At 36.5% G+C, this 16276-nt stretch overlaps 1 protein-coding gene across 10 annotated transcripts in view; it reads right to left on the reverse strand.

Moving 5' to 3' along the window:
- NIPA2 (NIPA magnesium transporter 2) overlaps positions 1–16276 on the reverse strand; it is a 37026-nt gene that overhangs the window by 4273 nt on the left and 16477 nt on the right. For all 10 annotated transcript variants that reach the window (XM_023727835.1, XM_023727831.1, XM_023727828.1 and 7 more), the window contains 2 exons: positions 10282–10372; positions 8201–8361 (listed from right to left, as the gene is read on the reverse strand). In XM_023727835.1, coding sequence (XP_023583603.1) covers positions 8201–8361; positions 10282–10372 — 252 coding nt within the window. The remainder of the gene's footprint in view (positions 1–8200; positions 8362–10281; positions 10373–16276) is intronic.

The raw sequence follows: 16276 nt of genomic DNA on the forward strand, positions 1-16276 counted from the left end.
TTGAAAACAACTAAAAATAAAAAAACAAAAGCAAGCTCTTAGAAATTAAAAATACTAGAAATAAAAACTTAATAGAACGGTTGGAAGCTAAAACTGAGGAAACGACCCAGAAAGCAGAGCAAAAAGGCAAAACGGAAAAATTAAGAGGAAAAAATATAAGAAAATTAATGGTCCAGTTCAGGAAGTCCAATCAACAGATGAATAAGAATTTTACAAAGAGAAAATGGAAATAATATCGGAGAAGTAATTCCCCAGAGTAGAAAAATGAATTTCCAAATTAAAAGGGCCCATCAATTACCTAGTACAAGGGATGAAAGCTGACCCACAGCTGGGCACATTAGTGGGTAATTTCAGATCCTTGGGCAAAAAGAACACCCTAATAACTTCCAAAGACAAAAGACTGGTCACATATAAAAAACAACAGCCAGTCAGTCACATTAGATTTCTCAAAGCAATACCGGAAGTGAAAAGACAGTGAGTAGATTAAAGACAATTAGAAATATGCAAGGTCTCAGAAAAGTCTTATATCCTCTGTGCACTTTCTCATCTAAGTGTGGCTTCATCAAAATGAAGGTGCAAACACAGGATTCAGAAAAAAAAAAAAAGTGAAAGGAATCTCCAAGGATGCTGATGAAGGAAAATTCTAGATGACAATGTTCTGCCAGCCTAGAAACATCACTGTAGATTGAAGCCCAAGAGAAGGCTCTGGGCAGAGATTTACACGGACAATCAAAGTGCAAAAATACCTAATGTGTTTGAAATTACCAAGAATTCAATTAGACAACATGGTGCTGTGGTGCTATAGACAGAGGTACCACGCCGTCCCTCTGCAGCAAAAACCCAAAAAACCAAGTAAAACAGATACAAACGTCAATCCTGGAAACCTAAGCATCAAATGAAGGGATAAAAAACTCAATCAAGCACCAAATGAAAGAAGAAACCAACAGAGAACAGAGACCGAGGAGAGCAACGGAGTGGAGGTACCCTGCCAGCTAACATGGCAGGGATTTGCCATCTTGGACCACAACCACAAAGGACCCCAAACAGGGAGTATGGGAATTCAACTTCACAAAGCTCCCAACAGGAGACAGAGCACATGCTCCACACATCACATCCTTCCCCTTCCCTCCTGCCTATCTGCACCACACATTGAGCGCTGTACCCCTAAGTGGCACCACTGTCGTCCCCAGCTCTGCTCCGAGAACCCCAGTTCGTGATGCAAACAACCCATTCCTATCTGCCCCACCCGTTGGACCTGCCCTGCTGCACCACAATTGAGTGACGGGCCCTGCCCACCTGGATGAGGCAGTGAAAAGTATGCCCACACATAAGCAAGCAACAAGACCAGCCTGCCTGACCAGATGTAACCAACTAAAACAAAAATGTAGGACGAAACAAACAAACCTACAATGAGTAAACGAAGAAAACAATTTCTGAATGTCCCAGAGACAGGAGACATATCAAAACACATTAAAAAAACAGGACAGGATGGCTCCTGTAAGCAACCAAAATAAAACCCCAGATGACCTTCTGGTAGAAGAAAAGGCACTGGAACTACCTGATAGGGATTCCAGTAGATTAAGAAAGAGATGAAGGAAAATACCGACAAAATCAGGGAGAACACTGACAAAGCAATGGAAGAATTCAGGAAAATAATACAGGAACAAAACCTCAAAAGAAATCACACAAAAACAGCAATTAGAAATCTAAGATAAACAACAAGATTTCAGAAATGGACAATGCAATAAAAGGTTTTAGGTGCAAACTTGAAACAATGGAAGACAGACAGTGAAACTGAAGACAAATCCCTGGATATCATTTTGTTGAAGGAAAAAAGACAGAAGTATGAAGAAAAATGAAGAAAACCTGAGAACTATGTGGAATAAAATCAAGAGCAAAAATTTGCGTGTGACTGGAGTTCCAGAATGAGGGGAGAAAACAGAAAAACAAGGAGAGGATCATTGAAGATTTGCTTACAGAAAACTTCCCTAATATCATGAAAGATGAAAAGCTGACCATTCAAGAAGCTCAATGAACCCCATACAGGATAAGACCCCAAAACAAAGTGAACAAGACATATCACAATCACACTTGCCAAAACCAATGACAAAGACAGACTCCTCAGAGCAGCTTGAGAAAAACAAAAAATCACATACAAAGGGGAAACAATAAGACTAAGCTGATTAGTCAGCTGAAACCATGCAGGCAAGAAAACAATGGGATGACATATATAAAGAAAAAACTGCCAACCAAGAATAATATATCCTGCAAAACTCTCGCTCAAATATGATGGCAAATGGGACATTTCCAGATAAACAGAATTAAGGGAATATAAAAACCAAACCAAACTTACAAGAATTATTAAAGGGAGTCCTTCACTTAGAGAACAAACAACATCAGGAAAAAAACCTTAATCTAGGACACAAGACAGCATCAGCTGGATACCAACCTAGCTAATGAACTCTCAAGAATAAAACAAAAATAAAAGATTTACAACAGGGAACCAGAGACATCAATCTGTAAATTACAAGAACGTCACAACAATAAAAGACAGAATAAACAGTGTACGTATAGAACTTTCAAGTGGAGAGGAAGTCAAGGTGATATCAAGTAATAAAAGACAGATTCAAACTTAGGAAGATAGGGATAAACTACAAGATAACTAGAAATTTAACAAGGTAAAAGAAAGTTAACAAATCTACTCATCAAAATAAAGAAGAAAACAAAGTCTCATTAACACAAAATCTACAAAAACCAAAGAAATGAAAAGAAAATCCACAAACAAAATGAATTCAGCGCAGGAGAGTAAGACAAACAAAGAAATTATCAGCACCACAAAAAAAAAAGCACTACAAAATGACAGCGGATAAGCTCACACCTGTCAATAATTACACTGAACATAAATAGCTTAAATGCACCGATAAAGAGACAAAGAGTGACAGAATGGATAAAAACACAGGACCTATCAATAGGCTGTCTATAAGAGACACACCTCAGAAACAAAAACATAAATATATTAAAAATCAAAGGATGGAAAAAAATATATTAAGCAAAAAGCAACCAAAACAGAACAGGAGTGGGAATACTAATCTCAGATAAAAGAGACTTTAAGACAAAATTCACCATAAAAGAAAAGGAAGGACACTGTATAATGATTAAAGGGACAATCCACCATGCATCCAATGACAGGGCTCCAAAATATGTAAAATAAATTCTAAAAGCACTAAAACGAGAAATTGACAGTTCCACACTATTAGCAAGAGACTTCAATATCTCAGTAAAGGACAGACCATCTAGAAAGAAACTCAACAAAGATACAGAAGATCTAAAGGCCAAAATTATGCATATAACACTCCACCCAACACCTGCAAAGTATACATTTTTTTCCAATGCACATAGTAACATTCACCAGAATAGACCACGTCTTAGACCACAAAGCAATCCTCAACAAAATCCAAAGAACTGAGATAATACAAAGCATCTTCTCCAATCACAACGCCATAAAAGTAGAAATTAACAGGAAGAGCAAGGAAAAAAAAAATGCGTGGAAACTAAATAACACCCTGATTAAAACCCACTGGGTGATAGAAGAAAAGATGGAATCAAAAAATTCCTAGACTCAAACACATCGTACCAAAACCTTTGGGATACAGCAAAGGCAGTGCTCAAAGGTCAATTTATAGCAATAGATGCACACATCAAAAAAGAAGGAAGGGTGCAGGAGAAAAGACCTGGCAATCTGCTCCTGTAAAGATTACAGCCGAGGAAACCCCATGGGGCAGTTGTACTCTGTCCTGTAGGGTCACTACGAATCGGAATCGACTTGACAGGACACAACAACAACAATGTATTGACAATGTGGCATTTATATGCATAAAACAGAAAAACAAAAATTAAAAAAAGAAGAGATAAAATCAAAACGTTAGCTATACAACTCAAACAGAAAGAGAACAGCAAAAGCCCACAGCCACCAGAAGAAAAGAAATAATAAAGATCAGAGCAGAAATAACTGAAATAGAGAAGAGAAAAACAACAAAAAGAATCAACAAAACCAAAAGGTGGTTCTCTGAAAGGATCAACAAACCTGACAGACCTTTAGCCAAACTGACAAAAGAAAAACAGGAGAGGAAGCAACCTACATAAGAAATGAAATGGGGGACATTACAACAGACCCAAATGAAATAAAAGAGATCATAACAGAGTACTATGAAAAACTGTACTCCAAAAAATTTGAAAACGTAGAGGAAATGGACAAATTTCTACAAACACACTACCTACCTAAACTAACACAAACTGAGGTAGAAAATATGAAAAGATCCATAACAAGAGAAGAGACTGAAAAGCAATAAGAAAAGTCCCAACAAAAAAAAGTCCTAGCCCAGATGGCTTCACTGGAGAGTTCTACCAAACATTCAGAGAAGAGATCACACCAGTACTACTCAAACTACTTCAGAACATAGAAAAGGAAGGGATACTTCCAAACTCATTCTATGAAGCCAGCATAACCTTGATACCAAAACCAGGCAAAGACACCACAAAAAAAGAAAACTGCAGACCAATATCTCTCATGAATATAGATGCAAAAATTCTCAACAAAATTCTAGCCAACAGAATTCAGCAGCATATATTAGAAAAATAATACACCACGACCAAGTGGGATTCATATAAGGATGGTTCAACGTAATCTACCACACAAACAGAAAAGAAATGAACCACATGATCATCTCCATCAACGCAAAAAAAGGCATTTGATAAAGTCTAACACTCATTCGTAATAAAAACTCTCAATAAAACAGGAATAAAAGGGAAATTCCATAACATAATAAAGGGCATCTATACAAAACCAACAGCCAACACCATTCTTAATGGAGAGAGGCTGAAACAGTCCCCCAGAGAACAGGAACAACACAAGGATGCACTTTATCCCCACTCCTATTTAACATTGTGCTGGAAGTCCTAGCTAGAGCAATAAGCCAAGAAAAATAAAGGGTATCCAAATTGGTACGAAAGAATTAAAACTGTCCCTATTTGCAGATAATATGATACTATTATAGAGAACTCAAAGACTCCACAATAAAACTACTGGAACTAATAGAAAGATTCAGAAGAGTAGCAGGATACAAGATATACTAAACTCAGTTTGGAGTCCCATACACCAATAAAGAGAACTATGAAAAGGAAATCAGGAAAGCAACACCACTTATAATAGCCCCTAAAAAAATAAAATACTTAGGGATAAATCTAATCAGGAACGTAAAAGACCTCTACAAAGAACACTACAAAATACTACTGCAAGAAACAAAAACAGACCTACATAAATGGAAAAACCTACCATGCTTATGGATAGGTAGACTCAACACTGTGAAAATGACAATTCTAGCCAAAGCAATCTACAAATACAATGCGATTCTGATCCAAATACCAGCAGCATTCTTTAACGAGATCGAAAAACTAATCATTAACTTTATATGGAAAGGAAAGAGGCCTCACATAAGTCAAGCAGTATTGAAGAAGAAGAACAAAGCAGGAGGCTTCACACTACCTGACCTCAGAACCTACTATACAGCTGTGGTAGTCACAACAGCCTGGTACTGCTACGATAGACACACTGACCAATGGCACAAACTGAGAACCCACATGTACACCCACCCACCTATGGTCTGCCAATCTTCAACAAAAGCCCGAAGTTCATTAAATGGGGAAAAGACAGTCTTTTTAACAAACAGTGCTGGCAAAACTGGATGTCCATCTGTAAGAAAATGAAACAGGACCCATACCTCACACTGTATACAAAAACTAATTCAAAATGGATCAAAGACCTAAATAAAAAACCAAAAACTATAAAGATCGTGGAAGAAAAAACAGAGTCAATACTAGAGGCCCTAATACATGCCATAAATAAGATGCAAACCATAACTAACAATACACAAACACCGGAAAATAAGCTAGGTAACTGGGATCTTCTAAAAATCAGACACTTATGCTCACCAAAAGACTTAACCAAAGAGTAAAAAGAGAACCTACAGACTGGGAAAAAAAATTTGGCTATAACATATTTGACAAAGGTCTAACCTCTAAAATCTACAGGAAAATCCAACACCTCTACAAAAAAAGACAAATAATCCAATTAAAAAATGGGCAAAGGATATGAACAGACACTTCACCAAAGAAGTAATTCAGGTGGCTAACAGACACATGAGAAAATGCTCGGGATCACTAGCCATTAGAGAAATGCAAATCAAAACTACGACGACATACCACCTCACCCTGACATTACTGGCACGAATCAAAAAAGCAGAAAACAACAAAAGTTGGAGATGCTGCAGGAAGACTGGGACTTTTATGCACTGCTGGTGGGAATGTAAAATGATACAACCATTTGGAAAACAATATGGCACTTCCTTAAAATGCCATAAATAGAAATACCATACGATCCAGCAATCCCACTCCTAGGAATATGTCCTAGAGAAATAAGAGCCGTCACACAGACAGGCATATGCACACCTATGTTCATTGCAGCATTACCCACAACAGCAAAAAGATGGAAACAATCTAAGTCCCCATCAACAGATGAATGGATAAACAAACTACGGTACATACACACAATGGAATACTACACAAAGATAAAGAACAATGATGAATCTGCAAAACATCTCACAACATGGATGAATCTGGAGGGCATTATGCTGTAATAAGTCAATCACAAAAGGACAAATACTGTATGAGACTACTATTATAAAAACTCATGAAAAGGTTTACACACAGAAACAATCTTTGATGGTTACGAGGGAGGGGAGGGCTGGGGAGGCAAAAACACTAACTAGACAATAGATAAGTGGTAACTTTGGTGAAAGGTAAGACAGTGCACAGTACTGGGGAAGCCAGTACAACATGACTAAGGCAAAGTCATAGAAGCTTCACAGACACATCCAAACTCCCATAGGGATTGAGTTACTGGGCTGAGGGCTGTGGGGACCATAGTCTCGGGGGACATCTAGCTCAACTGGCACAACGTAGTTTATAAGGAAAATGTTCTACATCTTACTTTGGTGAGTAGCGTCTGGGGTCTCAAAAGCTTGTGAGCAGCCATCTAAGATAGGTCTACTGGTCCCACCCCATCTGGAGCAAGAGATAATGAAGAAAACCAAAGATACAAGGGAAAGATTTGTCCAAAGGACTAAAGAAACACAACTACCACAGCCTCCACCAGACTGGGTCCAGCACAACTAGATGGTGCCGGGCTACCACCACTGACTACTCTGACAGGGATCACAATAAAAAGCCCCAACAGAGCTGGAGAAAAATACAAAACTAACTCACACACACACACACACAAAAAGACCAGACTTACTGGTCTGATGAAGACTGGTGAATCCCCAACAATATGGCCTCCAGACATCCTTCTAACTCAGCACTAACCTCACTCCTGAGGTTCATCCTTCAGCCAAAGATTAGACAGGCCCATATAACAAACAGTAATACTCATAGCTCAATCTCACCATGTATACAAGACTATATCGGCACACCAGCCCAGGGGCATGGACAAGAAAACAGGAGGGGACAGGAAAGCTGGATGAATGGAAATGGGGCACCCGAGGTCAAGAAGGGGAAAGAGTTGACACATTATGCGGTTGGCAACAAAACTATGTATATTGCTTAATGAGAAACTAATTTGCTCTGTAAACTTTTACCTAAAGCACAATAAAAAATACAAATAATACAAACTAAGAGTTGAATCAGACAATTGGGGAAGAGTTTCAGAATGGAAAACTAAGAAAAGAATAATTATTAGTTCCGGAAAAACATAAGTTGTACCAGAAAGGAAAAGTAATCATAATATATGACTTTCATGATATATCATAATATGGCTAAGCTGAGAGTAAAAGTCATGTAGCGATAATAATGTAAACAAATAATTTAAACAACACAACTAAAAACTCATCTTTTACGTGTAAAGCCAATGTCTAAGGCCCAGGAAGCAACAGCAATATATACATGTTATTGAGAGATACAGCACTAGAAAACAAAAGAAACAAGGGGCTAGAGGCTGGCGGAGAAGAAGTATGACTGCTAGTTTTCATAATAAGCTTTGCAGAACTATTTACCTCTTTATGTACACATTAACATTTTGATTAAAGTAAAAACTAAATTAACAAGTAAAATACAGTAAGGCTAATGAAGCCTTTATATATCTTCTTACCTGGATCACCTAGCTTGTGAGACATTTCATTTAAGGTCTCTATCTCCTCTTCTTTTGGAGCATGAATGACCATAACCGTGGATCCTAAAATACTCAGCAGACACCCAATTTTCCCATGAAGATTAAGTCTTTCATTTAGGAAGTATGAAGAGAGAATGGCACTAAAATGGTTTAAAAAAAAAAGGGGGGGGGGTCAAAAACATAATTATCAAGTTTTCTCATTTTTAAATATCAACACAACTTGGGAGTTTAGAATATTGAACTCAAACTAGAACACTGTCAGAGTACAGAGATTCTGGTTTTCACCACGGTATAGAAAATGCACATACAATCATAAAATAAAAGTTTCTAGGGAATCACCTGCTTCATCATATACAAATTCATGATTATTTACCATCTTACTACTGTAAGAAGTCAATATGAAACTTACAGTAACAGGAGCTATAGTTTGTACGAATTTACATACTAATTAGGAATCTGTATCCAAACCAACGCTTAAATGTATGCTCAACTTTAATTTATCCCTACTGGTTGATGCATCCTTCTTATTTGTCCATTTAATTCTACACAGTTTACTTATTATCAAATTTTCATACTTTATAGCCAGTTTTTTTTTCACATTTAAAGAGAAAATACACTATATAAGCCTATAAACATAATGATATAAAATACAGAAAATTAAGGGCAAAGATATGTACCATAACCCTTTATTGTGTAGTATCTTTAGAGAAAAGGATAAAAATATCTATCAATCAATTCTGGGAACAGAAACCAAAATACAGACTTCGATTTGTTTATTGATATGGGCTAATCATTAAAATAACAAAAATAGGGTAAGTCTTAGACAGCTGCTTCCAAACTAGTATACAAGGCCAATCCTTCTGAAGTACACAACCTGATCCCCAGTCAATGACTGTAGTAGGAACAGAAATCTATTCTTCACCAAACACTACCTGACAAACCATGTATGTGACAAGCAGTAAATGTTTTGACAAATGCAACTCAGAACTTTAAAAAACTGAAATTAAACTAGAACTAGTGCTAGTTCTGAACATAAGCAAGGCAAAGCATAAAAGCATTTTCTTCCACATTTTGGAAGGCTTGCATATGTACAAACAATAACATCTTAAAAGTAAACAGTGCTTTTACACACAGTGTAAAATCTTAAAAAAAAACGAAACCCACTGCCATTGAGTCGATTCCGACTCACAGCAACCCCACAGGACAGAGGAGAACTACCCCATACGTTTCCAAGGCTGTAAATCTATACAGAAGCGGACTGCCACATCTTTTTCCCACTGAGTGGCTGGCGGGTTCAAACTGCCGACCTTTTGGTTAACAGCCGAGTGCTTAACCACTGTGCCACCAGGGCTTCTAAGCACTGAAAAGTTGGTCTATTAAAAAAATCAAGCCTGTTGCCATCAAGTCAACTCCAACTCATGGTGCCCCATGTGTTACAGAGTAGAATTGTCCTACAGGGTTTCCTAGGCTTTAATTTTTACTGAAGCAGATCACCAAGTCTTTCTTCAGTGGTGCCACTGGGTGGGTCTGGTTATGAGGCAAGCAAACCACTTTTGCCACTTAGGGACCTCAGCTGATCTATATTAGTGTTAACTATTATCCAAAAAATCATTCCTCATTCATTGTGAGCCACCTCACCCATACCCACTGAATTCATAGGTTTGAGGTATCATCCTTTGATTGAACACTTAAGCCTGTTATGAAACAACCTGCAATGTTTTCAGAAATATCTAGTGAGAAAAGGGTAAACAATTCTAGGCACTACTTCAAACGTTGGAAAGATGGGGACCACTTATTGTCATGAACTTAATTAAAAAAAGATGTAGAAATTTGAGAATGTACTTTAAGAATTAAGGACTACTGACAAGAGTCCAATTTCTATCACTTATCCATCAGGTTGAGGATCATCTCACAGGTCAAGTCTCCCAAGAACTCAAGGTTGTTTAAATGTAGATTATGCTGTACACACATAATCAGATGGTACTGCATATTTTACAGACTAAAATACTTGACTACTGTTTGATACATGAAACACAGTGTCCTTACCTTGCTATCCTTACCTTACTAGGACGCTGAGAGCTCCTAATGGAGTCACTAACGTGGCTGGTGCAAATGCATATGCAGCGAAGTTGGCCACCTCACCAGCTCCCACTTGGAGATGGATAACAAAGAAAAACTCTCAAATAGGAATATACACGCTCAAATTGCAAATGCCTGAATTTTATGCAATATCTATATATTATTTCAACTATATCTACCAATTGTGTATTTTCTCCTACCTATTCAAAAGGGTAAAGATTGCCCTGTAAATTATTAGAAAAGCATTAAAATCAATTAGAAAAATACAAATGTATAATTTTAACTGAAGCAATCCAATTTACGCTTACGTTTAGGTTTTCTAATAAAAAATTTAAGTAGATATTTATATCCTTTGACAACAAACACTAATCAATTGAGAAGCCAAAGGTGAGACTTCTCCCAAGTCTTTTTCACTGGGTCCTCTTTTTCTTAAGACCCAACTAATGTTCAAAACATATCCTAGGGTACCTAATATGTGCCAGGTCCTGTTCTAGGGTCAGGAAACATGGCAGGAGCAAAACAAAGAAACCACTCTCATTTAACACTTACATTTTTGTGAAGGAAAATTGAAAAACCCATTGCCACTGAGTCGATTCTGACTCATAGTGACCCTACAGGACACAGTAGAACTGCCCCATAGGGTTTCCAAGGCTGTAAATCTTTATGGAAGCAGAATGTCACACCCTTCTCTGTGAAGTACTGGTGGGTTCGAAATGCCCACCTGTCGGTTAGCAGCCGAGTGCTTAACAACTGCACCACCAGGGTTCCTTCTGTGAGGGAATAGATTAAAATCCGTATGTAAAGCGGTTAAGAGTGCTATGAAGAAAAAACGCCAAAGGAAAGCAACGGAGTGATGGTAAGGGGAGAAGGTATGCTACTTTTTATCATGTGGTTAGTTAAGGGCTCTCTGATAATGTAACTTCTGAACAATCTAAAATGAAGTGAGGGAGTTTATTATGCAACTATTTGGGGAAAAAACATTCCAAGCAAGGGAAACAGCAGGTACAAAAAACTCTGACTCAAGAAAGGTTTGGCATGTTTAAATAGCAAGGAAGGGGGAGAAGGGCAAGCGAGTCAGAGAGGTAGCCAGGGCCACATCATGCAAGAAGACCGTGGGAGTCACAGTAAGGGTTTTACTTGAGTTGAAAAGTCAGTGGAGAATTTTATGCAAGAGAGGACATGATCTAATAAAAGGGTCAATCTCTTCCAAAGTGGTTATTCCAATTTTCACTTCCACTAGCAGTGTATGAGAGCTCCCTTTGCTTCACACTCACCAATACTTGATACTGTCAGAGTTAAAAATCTGCTAATCTGTTAGGGGTGTGGGATTATTTTATTGTGCTTCCATTTTGCATTCCCCCCTTTCATTTCATTAGCCAAATGAACTACTTTTTTAGTGAAGTAGCTGTTCAAGTTTTCCCACCTATTAGGTTATTTATTTTCTTACTGATTTAATTCTTTATGTATTTTGGACATAAATCTTTTGTAGGTTAAACACGTCACAATTTTTTTTTTTAACACTGTGATTTGCCTTTTCATTCTCTTCTACAGTCGGCCCTCCGAATCCACAGGTTCCGCATCCGCAGATTCAGCCAACTGCAGATTAAAAATATTTGAAAAAAAAAAAGAAGTTCCAAAAAGCAAAACTTGAATTTGCTGCACGCTGACCACTACGCTGAATCCACGGGAATGAAATGGTGCGTAGACATGCCCTGCTGCAGACTCCCACCATTCACTGATCCTCAGTCTCCCAGCACTCACTGTTTTAACTTTGTTCGCCTGGCATCTTGTCATTATTCGCTAAACAATACCGTGTAACAACTATTTACACAGCATTTACATTTTATCAGGTATTATAAGTAATCTAGAGGTGATGTGAAGTATAAGGGAGGATGTGCACAGGTTATATGCAAATACTATGCCATTTTATATACCCTTATATACCTTTATATACCCAAAATCCGCACTTGCAGATTTTGGTATCCGTGGGGAGTCCTGGAACCAACCAATTACCTGCGGATACCGAGGGACAACTGTATACTCTTTTGAAAAGAAGTTCTTAATTTTAATGCTGTCAAACAATTTTCCTTTATGGTTAGAGTGTCATACAACTTGTTTAAGAAATCTTTCCCTAAATTCTTTCTTTTTTTTATGTTTGGAGTGAGGTAGAAACCCAATTTTTTTTTTTTCACATGGATACCAGTTGTTACAGCAATATTTACTGAATACTGCTTTTTCTTACTTCTCTTCAATACCACCTTTGTCATAAATATAGTGTGCATGGGTCTGTTTCAGGGCTTCATATTCTATTCCATTGGTCTACGTTATCTTAGTACAATACCATACTGACTTAACTACTGTAATTTTGTAAGTCTTGATACCCACAGAGCAAGTTCTTTCACCTCTTCATCTTAAGAGTTATCTCTGCTCTTACTGGAGTCTTGTATTTCCATATAGAATTTTAAAAACAATTTATCATGTACCACCTAACAACCTACAGTTTTGACTGTATTTTATCTGTAAATCAGTATGGAGAAAAGACAGCTTCAGAATACCGAACCTTCCAATCAACGAACATGGTATATCCCTCTATTTAGGTCTTTTTCACAGTAATGTTTTAGTTTTCTCTGGAGAGACTTTCCTATCTTTTGTTAAGTATTTATTTGTTAATACTATATGCTGATCATGCCACTTTAACATTTCTTTGCTGCTGACATACAGAAATACTACTAAGTTTTGTATACTGATTTTGTATCCGGCAATCTTGCTAAATCTTACTTTCATGATATATCTGTATATTCTTTTGGAATCTTGATACTCACAACCATATAATTAGCAAACAACAATAGTTTTATATATTCCTTCCCAATCTTCCTAGCTGCTTCTTTTTCTTGTCTTAGTGCATTGGCTAGAAATTCTAGTAAAATGTTGGGAAAAAATGATGAGAGCTCATATGCTTGTCTTGTTCCCAGTCTCAAGAAGAAAGCTTTCAATGTTTTCCCATTAAGCAAAGTATTTATTGTGTTTGTTCTGGGCTTTTTTCTTGTTTTAAAAATCCTGCATATATTATGGAAACTCATTTAAATTACTAATCTGCAATGGTTTCTCTTTTTATTCATGAATAGTCCCTGAATTTTACTGAAAATGATCATATACTTTTTCTCCTTTAATCTGTTAACATGATAAATCAGCGATTGGTTTTCTAAAGTTATGCTTACTTTGCATTCCTAGAATAAATCTAACTTGCTCATGGTGTATTAACTTAAATTTTTTTAAGGATTTTTACATATATGTTCATAAGTGAGACTGGGACTGTAATTTTCCTTTTTTATTCTTCGTCAGGTTATGCTAGCCTTTTAAAATGAGTGGAGTAATATACGCTTTTCCTATTATTGGGACATTTCTCCCGATTGAAATTATTTCTTCTGTAATGACTGCAGAACCTGCCAATGAAACCATCTGGGTCCAGGATTTTATATATGCAGAAGTTTTTAAAATACAGATTCAACTGTTTTAAGTTAGGAGTACTTTGATTTTCTATTTATAGCCATTTTGATGTTTTCTTTTTCAATAGAAATAGAAATCTGGCATTTTATCTAAGTTTTACTGTTTACTAAACTGTTCAAAACATCCTTTTCCAAAAAACCAAACCCTTTGCTGTCGAGTCGATTCTGACTCAGCGACCCTATAATATCCTATTACTGTAAAACACCTAGTAGCTTTTTCACCTTCTCTTTTTCTGATCAGTTCACCAGAGATTAGTTTCACCTGTCTGATCATAAACTAAAATGTTTGCTTTAATAATTTTCTATTTAATTAGTTTTAGCTCTTCCTTTTATTCACTTCCTTCTACAGTTGTGGGCTTTTTTCTATTTTTCTGCCATTCTTTTCCTAAAATTTTTTCATTAGATGCCTATCTTTCTTATTTTTAATTATATGTACTTAAAACTATATATTCTACTCTAAGTACTTACTTTAGTTATATTTTCCACAAGTTATGATATGCTGCATTTGGAACCAATGTATTATTTTCTAATATAAATATATTTTTAAAATATTTTCTATTTCTATTATGACTTCTCTAAATCATCGGTTACATAAAGGTGCATTTCTTAATTTTCACACATATGGGATTTTCCTGTTATCTTTTTGTTATTGATCTCTAACATAATTATGGTGCTCTATGAAAATACCTCATTAAATCTTATGAAAAACGCTACACTGGCTTCATGAGGGAGCCATGCTAGCGCACTGGTTAAGTGCTCAGTTGCTAATTGTAAGGCCAGCGGTTCAAACCCACCAGTCACTCTGTGGGAGAAAAACGTGGCAGTCTGCTTCCAAAGATTACAGCCTTAGAAACTCTATAGGGTAGTTCTACTCCATCCTATTGGGTTGCTAAGAGTCACAATCGACTTGACAGATGGGTTTGGTTTTTGGTTTTAGCTCTATGACCCACCAAATGGTCAATTTTTATAAATATCCAAAATGCACTGACTCTGAAGTTGAGTCCAGTGACGTATGTCTATTATGTTAAATTTGCTGTTTAAATTTTCTGTAGCCTTAACAAGTATTCTGTGCTTGTTGTATCAACTAGTGAAAGCAGTATATTAAAATCTGATGATTTTGGATTTATCTATGTCTCCTTGTTTTGTCAATTTATGCTTTGTATATTTCAAGGTCATATTATTAAATATGTCCTGGAAGAAGTACAGCCAGAATGCTCCTTAGAAGCGAGGATGGCAAGACTTCGTCTCACATACTTTGGACATGATTTCAGGAGGGATCAGTCCTGGAGAAGGACATCATGCTTGGTAGAGGGTCAGTGAAAAAGAGCAAGACTCTCAACGAGATGGACTGACACAGTGGCTGCAACAACGGGCTCAAGCATAACGATAGTGAGGATGGTGCAGGACCAAGCAGTGTTTCATTCTGTTGTATACAGGGGTTGCTATGAGTTGGAACCGACTCAACGGCACCTAATAACAACATTAAATAATGTTAAGAACTGTTTAGTTTACTAATGAGTTTTTCATATTTATGAAATAACCCTCTATCTCCAGTATTGATTTTTGCTTTAAAGTATATTTTGTCTAATGTCAGTAACAGCAATATCAACTTTCTTGTTGTTTTTCTATCCATCTCTTTCAAATGTTCTATATCCTTATGTTTTACCGTATTTTTACACAAATAGCACAAGCCTTCTACATTTGTTTGCCAACCGCACTCTTCCATTTGAGGTATTTTCATAAACACACTATGCTAATTTTTTTACAGCAACATGTAAAAAAAATTGGCATAGCGGTGCTTAAGAAAATACTCGCAGGGGGCACAGTTGGCAAACAAACGTAGAAGGCGTGTGTTATTTACATAAAAATACAGTATATATCTGGTAAAAATCCCATAGTTGGTTTTTGCTTGAATTCCACTCTGATAATCTTTACCTTTTACCTGGAGCATTTCCTGTAAGACAGCTATTGATATATCTGGCTTTTAATATACTATACCTTTAAAATGATGTTCCTTTTTATTTTTAAACTCTTAAATGTTAATATTTCAAATGTTCTGAAAAAAAGAACATAAATGACAGCCACCTAGATCTAACAAATGTAACTAATATTTTACCACATGTGCTGTTAATCTTTCTTTTTATGATAAATGCTTTTTCTTTTTGCAAAATATTTTAACAAATTATAAACATCCTGATATCACACTCACTTCATGGGAATATGCACATCTAAAAAAGTAACGATATTTCCTACTTAGCTATAAACACTTACCACACCTAATGAAATAACAATAACCCCCTAATAAAATTTAATAAACAATTTGTACTCAACCTCTATAGTCCCTAAAATCTCTCTTAGAGATAGTTTGTTCCTTCTAGGATTCAATCAAGGAATTTAGATGCAATGTTTCTAATGCCTTTTCATCTAGGATACTCCCTAATTCCTATTTATCCATGGCACTGACTTAAAA

Source organism: Trichechus manatus, unplaced genomic scaffold, assembly GCF_000243295.1.
Source record: "Trichechus manatus latirostris isolate Lorelei unplaced genomic scaffold, TriManLat1.0 scaffold00019, whole genome shotgun sequence".
Taxonomy (NCBI): Eukaryota; Metazoa; Chordata; class Mammalia; order Sirenia; family Trichechidae; genus Trichechus; species Trichechus manatus.